At 37.7% G+C, this 14,161-nt stretch overlaps 1 protein-coding gene across 3 annotated transcripts in view; it reads right to left on the bottom strand.

Moving 5' to 3' along the window:
• inpp4b (inositol polyphosphate-4-phosphatase type II B) overlaps positions 1 to 14,161 on the bottom strand; it is a 167,001-nt gene that overhangs the window by 25,815 nt on the left and 127,025 nt on the right. For all 3 annotated transcript variants that reach the window (XM_084401686.1, XM_084401687.1, XM_084401688.1), the window contains 3 exons: positions 12,213 to 12,482; positions 7,361 to 7,499; positions 369 to 559 (listed from right to left, as the gene is read on the bottom strand). In XM_084401686.1, coding sequence (XP_084257812.1) covers positions 369 to 559; positions 7,361 to 7,499; positions 12,213 to 12,482 — 600 coding nt within the window. The remainder of the gene's footprint in view (positions 1 to 368; positions 560 to 7,360; positions 7,500 to 12,212; positions 12,483 to 14,161) is intronic.

Genomic DNA, 14,161 nt, shown 5'->3' with positions numbered 1-14,161 from the left:
AAGCAACAATAAAGCAGCTCTACAGAAGATAATGTCATTATTCAGTTCTGTGTTGATTCAGTAATAGTGCAAAGTTCATCAATTATGAAACTAGTTCAATTCAGCTATAAGCAGCTCTACTGAAGACACAAGTCTGTCCTATAAGCTATATAAAATCATAATGAGAACATTATAATTGTGTGCTTGGGACATGGATTTTAATGGTGAGACTTTTGTTTTTGTAATCAGGCTTTTGGATTAAAGATTTATCGGCCAATATATCGGTTATCGGCTTTCAAATATAAAGAAATCATCGGTTATCGGTATCGGCCAAAATGTTCATATCAACGCATCCCTAAGCGTATCTGTTTGTCGTCTGGGTCACTCACTGCTTGGCTGAAGACAGTGTCCCGTCTCTGCTGTAGCTGGAGACCCTGTGCTGAACTGCCCGCCGCCTCCTGGAGCAGGACGAAGATCACCGAGCGTCTGGCTCGCTCCGCCACCGCTGACACACACTCCTTCAGCGACTGGACCACAGCACCGAGCTGATCCCGGCCGTCCACAGCTGTCAGGGGACGATCTGAGGAAAAACAGGACATTGTGACCCAGTTTCCCAAATTTCCAGTAACCTGCCATTCCAAAAGACAATTTAGACTGGTTGTGTGTCTAGAAGACATATGTTAAGCATTAGTAAAGTGATGCATGGATGACATACTTTTGTAGGCCAAAAGCCAGGAAAAAGTGAACATTTGAGCCCCAGCTCCATTGTCCTGAAATAAATTGCTTTTTGGTTAAACGCCTAGAATGAGGTCAAGATATGTCCACGTTTTATTCTATGACAGAAAATACATGGGGGACCAATAATGTTGGGGACATTAAACTTCATCAGGTCGAACAGGTAAACTCATCTACTGAATAGTCCGCTTTTACAGCCTCATTGTGTATATAATCGCACTCTTGTAAAGTATCCGGACTCAGAATGTTTTCAAAGACTGAGAGAGTTGTCAGAAGCTTAGTGACGGTGACGTTGAAGTCATGTGACCGTGGTGTAGTTCCTTTTCAGTCTACGTTTAGCTTTTGACTTCTAGCGATTGTAGTAGTGAAGATTATCATGATGAACAAAACATGTAAGAATCATAAGCTTTTGCTGGTCACAGAGCTTATTTTCTACAATAATACAAAAGCCAATGGAAAAATCCTATTGGGTTCTTGTCGAGGGAACTTCATCACTGAGGCGCTCTATTGGATAGAGGAACAGCAAGTTTTTACATGTTGGTGAAAGGTGGCTAAGACAAACATTGTTTTTTCGATTTTTTTCATTTGAAATAATATGCACTGATAAATCGTCCACAATAAGACTAGGAATGTGCAGGGTCCATTTTTGAGTAAAATCATGCAAAACTGACCAAAGATCAGACCAAAAACATGGGAAATTGTTTTGCTTTCTTCAGCACACACACAAAAATTGAAGGTGACGAGCCAAGTTTATAGTCACTGCAAGTAAACCTGAATTTCATGCAGTAATACTTTCCTTAATCTTTGTGCAGTTTAATTTTTGTTTTTTGAGGATGATGGCATGTCACTCAACCTGTCCATGCTGACGTCTGTCTAATTCGCCTCTGACAGATAACGCACACAAAAACATGGGAAGCGTTTTCATTTCCTTTTGATAAAAGTTGATAAGCCTGTTTATTTATGCATGAAAGACTACTGTACATGGGTTGCATTTAATTATTTGCATTTAACATTGTGTTTTTCTTTGCTGGTTTCATATTTGGTAACAGATTCAACGGTATAATGAAGTTAAAGTTATAAAAGGTTTATGATCTACAATTGACGCAGTTTTATAATCTACAATTAAAATAAAATAAAGGGAGAGTTTGTTTATCAGTTCTTTATAAAGGAATGAAAACCTATGAACTAGCCCACTCGCATTTAAGATTACAATGCAATTAAAAAGCACATCGAATAAAGCGGATCAGAGCATTAGACTAAGCTGTGTTTAAGGAGTCTGTTTATTATCTAAATTACACACGGAGAAACCTACATCTCTTATGAAAGTCCTGAGAGCCATGAGACAGAATTAGACCAAAGGTTAGCAGATATGATCTCAGCACGAGCCACGGAAATCCTAGTCTTGGCTTCCTGGTCTGGAATATATAAACATCCCAGGTTTCCATAAGCTGTTGCTCAGATTTAGCTATTTTTGCTCCACCAACAAAATATCTCTAAACACAGCCGTTTGTGCTGTTTCTGCTTTTGAACGATTCTCTCGAAATAATTATTCAACGACTCACTCATAAAGGCAGTCACATGTTTTGTTCCTAAATTAATTACTTTTTGAACAAATTGGTGATTCAGTGACTCCCACATAAAGACAGTCAAATGCTTCATTCCTGACTGAATCAATGTTTTTGAACAAATCGGTTGAATTAATAATGATTCAGTGACTCACACGTAAAGACAATCACATGCTTAATTCCTGACTGAATCAATATTTTTGAATGAATCAGTTGAATTAATAATGATTTGATAATGATTAATAATGATCATTTTTCTTAAATGATTCAGTGACTCATTCATAAAGACAGTCACCTAATTCACTGCTGAATGAATTAAAGGGAAAATTCATCCACAAATGAAAATGTTGTCATCACTTACTCACCCTCATGTCGTCCCAAACCTGTATGAGCTTCTTTCTTCTGTTGAACACAAAAGAAGATATTTTCTTGACAGCACCCATTGGTCCATCAACTGATTGATTACCAACATTCTTTAAAATATCTTCTTTTGTGTTCAACAGAAGAAAGAAATCCATTTCATGTTTGTGAATGAATTGGTACAACAACTGTGTGGCGAGGGGGGCGTGGCCTAGCGAGATCTGCAATAGGAGAGAGGTAGGGAACGAGCGGTGTGTAAGTAGGTCACAAACACCAGTGACTTGACTTGATGTTTTCAAGGAGAAAACAGTTAGCTGTCTCTGTAGAGTGGTTTGTGCGAAATCCAAATTGCATTGGGTGTAAAGGGGTGTGGCCCAAGTTTAGATGGTTTTTCAGTCACTTTGGATATCACTGATAGAATACTAATGGGTCTATAATTTGACACCATTGTTTTATCACCAGACGTGTAGATCGGAGATACTACTGCTGTTTTCCAGGAGCTTGGAGAAGTACTTTGCCAAACTGACAGCTTGATCAGATGTTCCATGGGGCAAGCCAGTGCGTTCCCTGTGTGATTTTAAAAATGTGATATCCAAACCATATGAATCCTTTGCTTTTGAATTCCTTAGCGAGGTTATAATTTTGATAACCTCTGATTCAGATATTTCCTTTATTTTAAAAATAGGTTTAGCTTTATCAATGGGTATAGATGGTATAGTTTCAGTTGGGATACCTTGAGCCAGCTCCCTGACTGAATTTATAAAGAAATCATTAAATGTACTTGCTATCATATCATTATCTTGGGTCAGGATTCCATTCACTTTGAGTTCAGGTAAAGTTATCCTTTGTTCTTTATTCCTACCAGTTCATTTATTAAGATTTCTCCAGATGTTTACCATTTCTCTGTGCTTCGTTAATGATTCTGATAAAAAAAACTCTGCCTTAGCCTTTCTTAAATTCCTTAAAACCTTATTTTGGAGAGTTGATAAGGTGAGCCGGTCGCTACTATGCCCTGATTTTAGAGCAGAATCTCTCTCTTTCATTTGTTGCAAGAGAGTGTCATTTAGCCATGATAAGGTGGTCTTTTCTCCATGTTTACGCTTCACCTTTCTTGTGAAAGCTGCTCTTATCTTGGTAATCGTAGAAACGAAAGTGCTGCAGCTAATCTTAGTATATCTGCTGGTCAGAAGGTCAGACCAGTCAATTTGATTAATAGCTTTTACCAAGCTTATTGTTTCACTTTTAGGAATTTTCTAATAGAATTGATTTCTTTTGGTAGAATTTACAAATTGTTTTCTGGTAAGTTTCCTTACCAGCAGTGTGAAATTATGGTCGGACAGACCAGCATATTATGCGATGTAGTTACTCTCTCAGGTCTGTTCGTAAATATCAGATCAATTTGTGTCTGGGAGGAGTTGGTTATTCTTGTTGGACCTTGTATCAGTTGGGAGAGATTGAATTTGTTTGTTATCTCTTTAAGTTTTTTTGTCCCAGTTTATATTAAAGTCACCCATTAGTATTAACTCCTTTTTACCATCACATTACTTAAGAATATTATGGAGATGCTCATAAAATATGTTATTGGTTGATGGTGGTCGATATAGGCAAATGACAGTGAAAGACATTTGAGGAGATAGTGACATATTCAACCCAATATACACCATGTCTATTTCCTGTGACCATTCAATGAAGTTACATGTAATTGTGTTTTTAACATATACTAGCAATCCCCTCCTTGCCCTTGTTTCTATCCCTCCTAAACACATTATACCCAGAAATATCAAAGGAAGCATCGGGGGAGTGTTTGTTACAGAAAGGCCAAGAAAGTCCAAGTTAGAGTGAGACAGTAAGTGTTCTAGCTGATTGCTTTTAGAGACAATGCTTAGTATATTTAAATGTCCACCGAGTAATCCTTTGGGCTTGGATTGCGGATCCCAGATCAGTTTTGCGTGATTGAGAGTTTTTTCCGAATCGTCGGGTTTAGTCCCCAGTGTTGCCGGTTGAGAAGGGTCTGTTTGACGGGATTCGCAGTTTGATTGGGCCTATTTTCTTGTGAGGGTGGAGCAGTCAAAGTTTGAAACTCACCACTACCCAGAGTTCGTGGACAGGAGCGCTCTCCACACAGCATCCGATGAAAATCCCAAACAACTGCGGCCGTAACATCCAAAGCAGGGACAGCACACCGCGCGTCGGCACCAGAGGAAAGCGCCCGCGTCACGAACGCCGCTACCCAGCCAGGACAAATCAACCAGGCCACTCCATTCGCCGCCGCTGTCCCCCCGCCGCAACAGGCACCCCCACTCAGGAGGAAAATCCAAAGCTCCCGAAGAAGGCAGCAGATCGCCAGCGGAGGCCAAGCGAGGCCCTGGGTTTAGTTGGATATCACCAGCTAGCAGGAGGATTGCCATCAGGTAGATGATCTTTCTGTGCGGTTGTTTCAAGTTCTCAGCTCCTCAGGTATTTGTCCAGGTTGGTGGTCGGGTAGCACGGCCATAGTTTAGAATTTTGGCATAGGCTACATATTGGCTCCATGGGTTGAGATTGAAGCCGCGACGAATGTCACGTTCACAGCCAGGTTGTTGTTGTTGGCATGAATGGCAAATTCACACGGATAGTAGCAGCAGTGCAAACATATAGTTTAAAACAAATAGTCTTTGAACTATGTTGGCTATTCTACGTTTTTTGTGTGTATATTTAGAACACAATCCGTTTTTGTGTTGTTTGCGTGCGCTCCAGCATTGACCTGCCAGACTCCCGTTGCGCACCGCCATGACTTTTCAGCCATTCAACGACTTGTGCATAAATTGTAATATTTTGATTAATTTTGATATGTTATATATTAAACTAATCACAGTAAAAACAAATTCTACAAAATGTATTTATATAAATTAACATTATATGTAAGATTTTATTAATCAATGTAAGACAGATATTTAATAAAGGCCTGGTTTCACAGACAGGGTTTAGATTAAGCCAGGATTAGGTCTTAGTTCAATTAGGACATTTAAGTAGCTTTTATAAATGCGCCTTAGAAAAAACATATGTGAAGATATATCAGTGCAAGTTGCTTTCAGTTCAAACATGCCTTTTATAGTCAGGGACTAGATTAAAGTATTATCTTTAAAACCGGGGGGAAAGATCCTGTTGAAATTTCACACGCACTAGCTTGTTATTCTTGCCATTTATCATTCAGAGTTTGATTAGAGTTTATGAGAAAAGCGCTTCATTCGGACTCTTTAATCTACTGACTGGCTCTATCGTGTTCCTTTCACACCCATTTGTTTTGCAACATGCTCTGTGTTTAAATTTGTTTTGCATTAGTCATCAGATTTTTGGCAGTTGCCTACTATACTGTACCATTCTGCATGAGTGACTTTCACCCATTTAACCCCATTTCCCAAAAACAGAGTCATGTTCAATAGTTTGGTTCCTATCCAGGGTGTATTCATGCTATTGATCTAAATCGTTGCTCAGTAAATACATTTTTTATGTGCATGACATGAGACATCAACCTAAACCGGTCCGGCGACATTTCATCATGCCACAATTGCTTGTGTTATGTGAAGTATTTACACAGACACAATAACATTTTATACTGCAATTAAATGTTGAAATTGTCACACAAAATGTAAAAAAAAAAAAGATCCTGCAATGATGCAGTCTTGTGTGAGGAGAAAACACAAGCACACATTTGCATTCCAGTGCTTATGCTACTTTAAACCTGTAGGAAACTGCTGCAGCGAAAATATCAGATGCTAACAAAGCACACAGTATTTCTGAAATGAAAATTAAACTGTTTACAATCAAAAGGAATCAATAACCAATTGCTTTAACATGAACTGAAGGTTTAGCCTGCTAGATAGAATTACAACCTTTACTTAAAGATTGAGATGAATATGGAAAATTGTCAGAAATTAAAGTTAAATATGATCTCAGAATAACAAAAAGTGTCTTTGCCAATCAGAATATACGTTATATTGTGGATTGGCAACAGGCAGAACATTAAAATGCAGTTTCAGATGGTGTCCAAGTGGTGGCAGCATCGGCCATGTTAAAAACTTGTACTGCTTGTCAGCACTTGTAGAGTTTTTCCAGTTTAATAGCACTGAGTGTCAGAAGTTGCCTTTAACTATTTCTGTCTGACAGAAGATCCGTGGATGCCGCTAATATTCATCTCTCAACTGACAGATCTGACATGTGCTCGGGGGAAAAAAGACGTGGTTTGTTATTAAAGCGTGAAAAAAAAAGTAAAACCAGCGAAAAGTGAAGTGAAAAACCCTCTCAGGGAATGTCTCGAGTCAAAGTGGAAAATTTGCCATCAGAAGCTTATCTAAGATGCCTAAAGTTGCAGACACTTGTGCAATATTATTGCTGTTGAAATGATGAGGAACAAAATGATTATTTTTGAGAGGTTTTTCAGAACCAAATTTCAAATTAAATGCAATTTTAAAATCTTCATAACGGGGGGCATGAAGTGTAACAAAAATATGTATTTGTTCACAATCAATCCAGAGCAATGTCATAGCTAATTTGATCAAATGATAATTGTTTTCTCTCAGTTTATATTAAATCACCTTTAAGCATTTAATTGATCATTCCAGCATCCGTTTGACATGTTTGATTTGTTATTTTAACATTTAAGCATTTGATGGGTCAGTCTTGAGCTTCTGATTGGTCATTTGGGTTTTTCATCATTGGTTTGTGGTTGGACAGAGACGTACCGGGACTGTGTGAGGTGATGACGTCAGCGAGCGTTTGGCAGGGCGCTGACTCCTGGTTGTTGTTGTCTTGCTCCTGTAATTTATCCACCATGGCAATGACACAGTTCAAACTCTTCGCCACACTGGCCCAGACCCTGTCCTAGAAGAGTCAAAGCAAACGTTAATGGACCGACACTTACACCCCATTAACCAGCCACAGTCGTGATAAGCATTGAGTGTGCAAGTGACCTCTGGAATGATAAATTGGGAGATTCACTCCCATTTGAGGCACTAGTCACTACTAAATCTTTGCCGTGTGTACGTGGTCCAATTTTTTGCATCTTCTGTGCTGATTATGGGGCAAAAGGCATGAATTCAGACTGACAGGAAAATGTCTTTCATTTCCGGCAACTTACCAATCATTAATCAATATGTAACAACAATATAACTTCAATAAAAAGTATAAAAAAAAATATTACTAAAATATTACAATAAATTATTTAGCATATTTTATTTTGAATGCACATTTATACATTATTAAATATAAATAAAATATTAAACTGAATTATTTTGTATATCTATATGTATTATATGATATATACACTTTCTGTAAAGCTGCTTTGAGACAATATGTATTGTGAAAAGCGCTATACAAATAAATTTGAATTGAATTGAATATACAGACCCTTTCCAAAAAATTTGAATATCATGGAAAAGTTCATTTATTTCCATAATTCCATTCAAAACGTTAAACTTCCATAGATTATAGATTCAGGGCCCACAACTTAAACGATTTCAAGTATTTAGTTGTTTATTTGTACATAATGTGGGCTTCCAGCTCATAAAACCCACGAAAACAGGATTTCAAAAAATTTGAATATTACATGAAATCACACAGTAATTACACAGTGATACCATGGTCATTGAACCAGGTTTTGGTTCTTTTGGCAGTGTGGGCAGGTGCAAATCCTGCTGGAAAATGAAGGAAGCATGCTCTGAAAATGTCCTGGTAGACGGCTGCATTGACTCTGGATTTAATAAAGCACAGTGGACCAAAGTCCTGCAAATTTTGCATCTCATTTGGAAACCAAGGTCCCAGAGTCTGGAGGAAGAATGGAGAGGCACACAATCCAAGATGCTTGAAGTCCAGTGTGAAGTGTCCACAGTCTGTGTTGGTTTGGGGAGCCATGTCATCGGCTGGTGTTGGTCCACTGTGCTGTCCACTCAACGCAGCCGTCTACCAGGACATTTTCAGAGCACTTCATGCTTCCTTCAGCAGACAAGCTTTATGGAGATGCTGACTTCATTTTCCAGCAGGATTTGCACCTGTCCACACTGCCAAAAGAACCAAAACCTGGTTCAATGACCATGGTATCACTGTGTAATTACTGTGTGATTTCATGTAATATTCTAATTTTTTGAAATCCTGTTTTCATGGGTTTTATGAGCTGGAAGCCCAAATTATGTACAAATAAACAACTAAATACTTGAAATCGTTTAAGTTGTGGGCCCTGAATCTATAATCTATGGAAGTTTAACGTTTTGAATGGAATTATGGAAATAAATAAACTTGTCCATGATATAAACATTTTTAACATTTATAATATTATAATATATTTAATATATTTTAATCTATAATTAACATATATATAAATGTACATTTTACAGACACACATAAATAATAATTATTAAATAATTAAAAATTAAAACTTAAAATCAATTATTTTGTATACTTATGTATTATATCATTTATATTTTATATTTATATCATAATTATTTTTTATTATTTACACTGGTGATTGAAGCATACTTCTAAAAGGTAAACTATTTTATGTATACATTAAAAATGTTAATATTCAATAGCTTAGCTCTGAAAGGTTACTTCATTTGCATAATTTATTTGAAGGATTTTAAGGATTGTTTCGAATTTTCTGTATTTTCTGAACCTCTACTTGACTCCTTTCTACAAGTTTCTTCAACCAAAAGACGATATTTCTGTTCGCCTGTTTTCCGCTTCTGGGGCTTTATTACAGAAACTTCCTATCTTAAATGTTAAATTAAGATCTAGACGAGTTCAACAGAACGTATACAGATCCTAATTGAAATGGTTAAGAAGTCAGGATTTTTCTGTAATATGCCCCCGGGTCTCATTAAGAAACACTGTGGAAGCTACGCGCACACACACACACACACACACACACACACACACCGCTTGGACCGACAGATTAAGTTACAAAGAGCACCAAAAGATGGAAAAAGATGTGACGCAGGAGGAAAAGAAACAAGCGCGTTTGAGACTATAAAAGTAAAACATCTTCCATTTTATTGTACCTTTCTATGGAGAGATAGAAACAAAAAAAGACTTTTCATAATGTTTAATTAAGCACTTGCTGGTGACTACTACTAAGTTGATGCAAATTTCTACAATTCTATTGGCTGATAGAATTAAAAGAATTAAAACACAAATGTAAAACATTCTGAAAGAAAAACGACAACAATCCTTCCTGTATGAATATCGGGAGAAGTCTATACAACTAACTTCAGGCTTCATCTCTCTTCCCTCTTGTGAGTGGAGCTCAAGGGCACACAAGTTATTTTGGCATTGATTAGAGATGCTTGTCTTATCTTGGCCTCTAATCCTCTCCTGTTAGCTATGGTTATGGCACACACACACACACACACACACACACACACACACACACACACACACACGAAGGCAATTACAGGAATTAGACACCAGAGTTTAAAACAGCAGCACTGACTACACAAACAGAACTTGAGCCCCTTAATTCGAGGTTGTAGTTTGCGGTTCATCCTTCAGTTACTGTGGTAAAGGTTTCTACGAACAGAAGCTAATATGTGCTGATGTCACTGGCTTGGTTGTTATCCCTGTCTCGCCTCTAGTCCTGTGGAATGATTCAACCTCTCAAGATCCTATCAAATACGTCAGAGCACAGCTGCTTCTAACTGAGCTGAAGAGACAACCAGCACATGAGAAGCAAGACTTGAAACTAATATCAATTTACAAAAGAAACCTGCTCAGTTTAATACTAGGGTTTGTTTCAAGTCCCCCTGTAGTCAATAACTGTCTCCCTTAAAACTCATCTTTGAAGACCAAAATTCCATATTTAAAAGTTTTTTTCCATGAAAAAATGTCTTCATGTCTTAAAATAGCTTGAATGTAACCCTACACCCTTGCCTAATTTAGTATATGCGTTTCTATGAATATGCAAAAGAGCCCCGCCTCCACTCACTCACAGCAGCTCAGAGATCCACTCGTTGACGATCACACGTTGACCTGATTGGTTACAAGGTACACCAGCGATTTCAAACCGTGTTTTTGAGACTGTCTTTGGTTCACTGCAGTTTTAAGGAGAAAATACTCAGCAATGGTGTCGACTAATGAGTTTACACATGGTTTGTCTTAAAGCATATTAAAAACTCCACATAGACATATAAACAACATTAAAAGCTTTAGGGGGACTTTAAATAGTAAAAGTGCTATTAGCAAACACCACTTATAAACAGTGAAGATTAGCAATATTTCTAAATTACTAAAATATTTTTAACGAATCGAGTGAGTCATTGACTCTTAAAGATAATCACCTGCTTCGTTCCTGAATGAATCAGCCGTTTGGATGAATCGGTTGAGTGAATGATTCAATGACTCACTCATTAAGACTTGCTGCCATCTACTGGTGCTTTAGTTTCATATTTAGTGTCATTTCATTTTTCATTCCTATTCATGCCATTTCTGAGCTGCATTAAACAATGTGTAAATATACCTAAATGACATTTCAGATGCAGCTTTAGAAAAACAAAGTTATATGGCCACATTGTTGCTTTAAAAGATTATGTGTAATACATCCTATGTTGAATCGAATCGAATTTATTTCTAAAGCTACTTTTTGTAAAATCAATCCAAAGCTTTTCTCATCTAACTCAATAATGACTTTAAATGATCTTTTGGGGGTAATTTCTCAACCAAATGTGATGAATTCGATTAAAAGTAGTGCTGGGCAACGATTAATCACGATTAATCGCATCCAAAATAAAAGTTTGTGTTTACATAATATATGTGTGTTTATAATTATTTTGTAAATATAAATACACACACATGCATGTATATATTTAAGAAAAATGTGTTATTTATATATAATATAAATTATGTATAAATATATATAGAATATATACATGCAAATATTTCTTAAATATATACATGCAAGTGTGTATTTACATATACAAAATAATTATACACAGTGCACACATGTATTATTTTGGATGCGATTAATCACGATTAATCGTTGTCCAGCACTAATTAAAAGTTTGAATCGCTTGACAGCCCTAATTTTTACATTTCTGTCACTATCGTCAAATATGATTGACAATTAGCATACAGTTAGGATTGGCGGTATGGTTCTGTTCTGGCCAAGCATGCAGCCAAGCACGGATAAGAGCAGCGATAACCCCCCTTAGGGGAAACAGAACAGAACCAACATCATTTTAATGTACAACATAATTTGAGAATTTATCCTGATTCAGGGGGAATCAGAATGCCAAACTGACTGACGACAGGAGGAGCTGGGGAGGAAGGAGGGTAATTCGCTCCAGAGAAACGCGATAGCTGCTGATAATACTGAAGGAGCTTATATATGTATACAGTGATAGGCGTCGTGTTCCTATAGGTAGACGTGGATCAGCTGAGAGTCAGCTGATGCGAGCTTGACTAACCTGACCTGGCAGAACTGACTCTACTATTTTTGTGATTTATTTACTTCTCTTCTATTAAAAACGATTAACTTGAAACCCTGTTTTTTTTTTTTTTAAGGTGACGCTGCTATTACATAAATACACAGAGTTGAACAACACTTGCCCATTCCTCCTCGTCGTACTCTTTGTGATGCGGGATGGAGTCGGAGCGGACAGGGGACGCTTTGCTGTCCTTCTGGGGTGTTTGGGAGCCGTTAACATTATTGCTGATGGTGTGGGACTCCTCGGTCACGGCGGGGTGCGAGTCGGCCTTGTGTAGGCTGGACGGGGTAGAAGTCTGACTTTTGCTGACGTATCCGGGACGGGCGGCATGCAGCGCTAAGAGGGCGCTCTTCACCAGCTCGTCTTTCAGAGCGTGAACAAACTGATCCGTCTGCAGAGAGAGAGAGAGAGAGAGAGAGAGAGAGAGAGAGAGAGAGAGAGAGAGAGAGAGAGAGGGATGTTTTTTTATAGCATTTATATAACCAACATTTCATTAAACTATGGCGGAGCATGAGAGTGTGTGACAAAGATTAAAGGGACGTGGATGAGAAGCGTATCAGAAAACTAATAAGCAGACAAGAGCAAACAGTGATGGCTCAGTGGATAGAAAGAGAGGAGTGAAGTATGAGAATGCAGAAGAATTAAAGAGACACAAAAAGAGGCGCTGGTTCTTCTGAAACAAGGTCTCGGCACAACAACAATATATGATTCAATTAATCTTCTGGGATATTGAAAAGATCGCAAGAAAACAGAAGGACCTCATTCATATTCGTACGTACTTGTACATATTTGTATGTTTGGAGAAACACATCAGAGTAGGCAACATCTGAAAGTCCAAAAGTCTGATTTCACACTGACAATCTCATTGTTTATGAGTCATGGAGAAACTTTATCTGAGAAAGAACTTTTTAAATGTCAAATTTATTTATGAATGAAATCAAGATGGGACCAATAAAAGTCTGTGAAAAATTTATTTGTGACTCAGTTTCAGTATCAAAACTCAACAAATAAAAGGATTGCAATGTTAAACTGTTTCACTAATTTGTTTGTGTGCCGTTTCTGTTTGTTCACACTGATGTCAAATTAGGGAAATGAACTGCATTAAATAATCGTGTTAAACGTACTCAATCTGTTTAATTCATTACAATATAATCCACTAATTATTCTAACCTCAAAACTTTTGGACATCTCTAGGGCTCTCCCTTTCAGATGCTATTAGTATTAGTTAAAAAATATGTATACACTACAGTACAAGCACTACAAATGTGTCTGTGTGTGTGTGTGTGTGTGTGTGTGTGTGTATATATATTAACTGGCACAAAATACTTGAAGTTGACATGTCCATCTAAAACTATTTTAAATACGATTTTGCCAATTTTATTTTAGAATCAATGCATTCTGCTTTAATAACTTCATTTATGACAAAGAAGCCTTTGTCACACTAGCCATTTCTGAAAGATAATTTTTTTCCTGACACTGCCCACTATTGGCGTTCAGATAGCTGTGGCATTGCTTAAAAAAAAAGAAAGAAAAGAACCCAGTTAGGCCTCGCTTATCTTTTCAATGTAATTTGCCAGCCGTCACCAGTAAGGTTTACTCAGTGTCCTCATATTTCAGGGGCAGTTGTACAGATGCTGGATGGGACATTTGCATATCACCAAATCAACGCCCCTGTGACCTTTTCTCTACCCCACCAATCATTATCTTAGACATGATAATCACATCCCACAATTCATCAAATTCTCCAGCAATGAACTTCCACGCTCCCTCTGTTTCTATTCTCACCTGTCTGAAATGGCGGCATGTTTTAATGCAGCTTTACCGAGCTATTTTTAAACTCAATGGCATTTTAACAAGCCTGGTCTTCTTCACGCTCTCCACACTTTGAGTTACTGGCATTCCTGCGAGATGGTTTTTCATTCGCCTTATCACGCGTCAGGATCTGAAGCTTCCGTGTCATTACGGTAACACACATTCATGAGAACAAGCGTTGATTCTCAGACATGTGCAACAGTGACAGGAGCTGCAGGAAAGGTGAACGGACTAGACCTCAGATACCCAAACTTTCTT

This window comes from Rutilus rutilus, assembly GCF_951802725.1.
Source record: "Rutilus rutilus genome assembly, chromosome: 2".
Lineage (NCBI taxonomy): Eukaryota > Metazoa > Chordata > Actinopteri > Cypriniformes > Leuciscidae > Rutilus > Rutilus rutilus.
The sequence above is the reverse complement of the archived record's forward strand: the minus strand, read 5'-3'. Positions and strand labels throughout refer to the sequence as shown.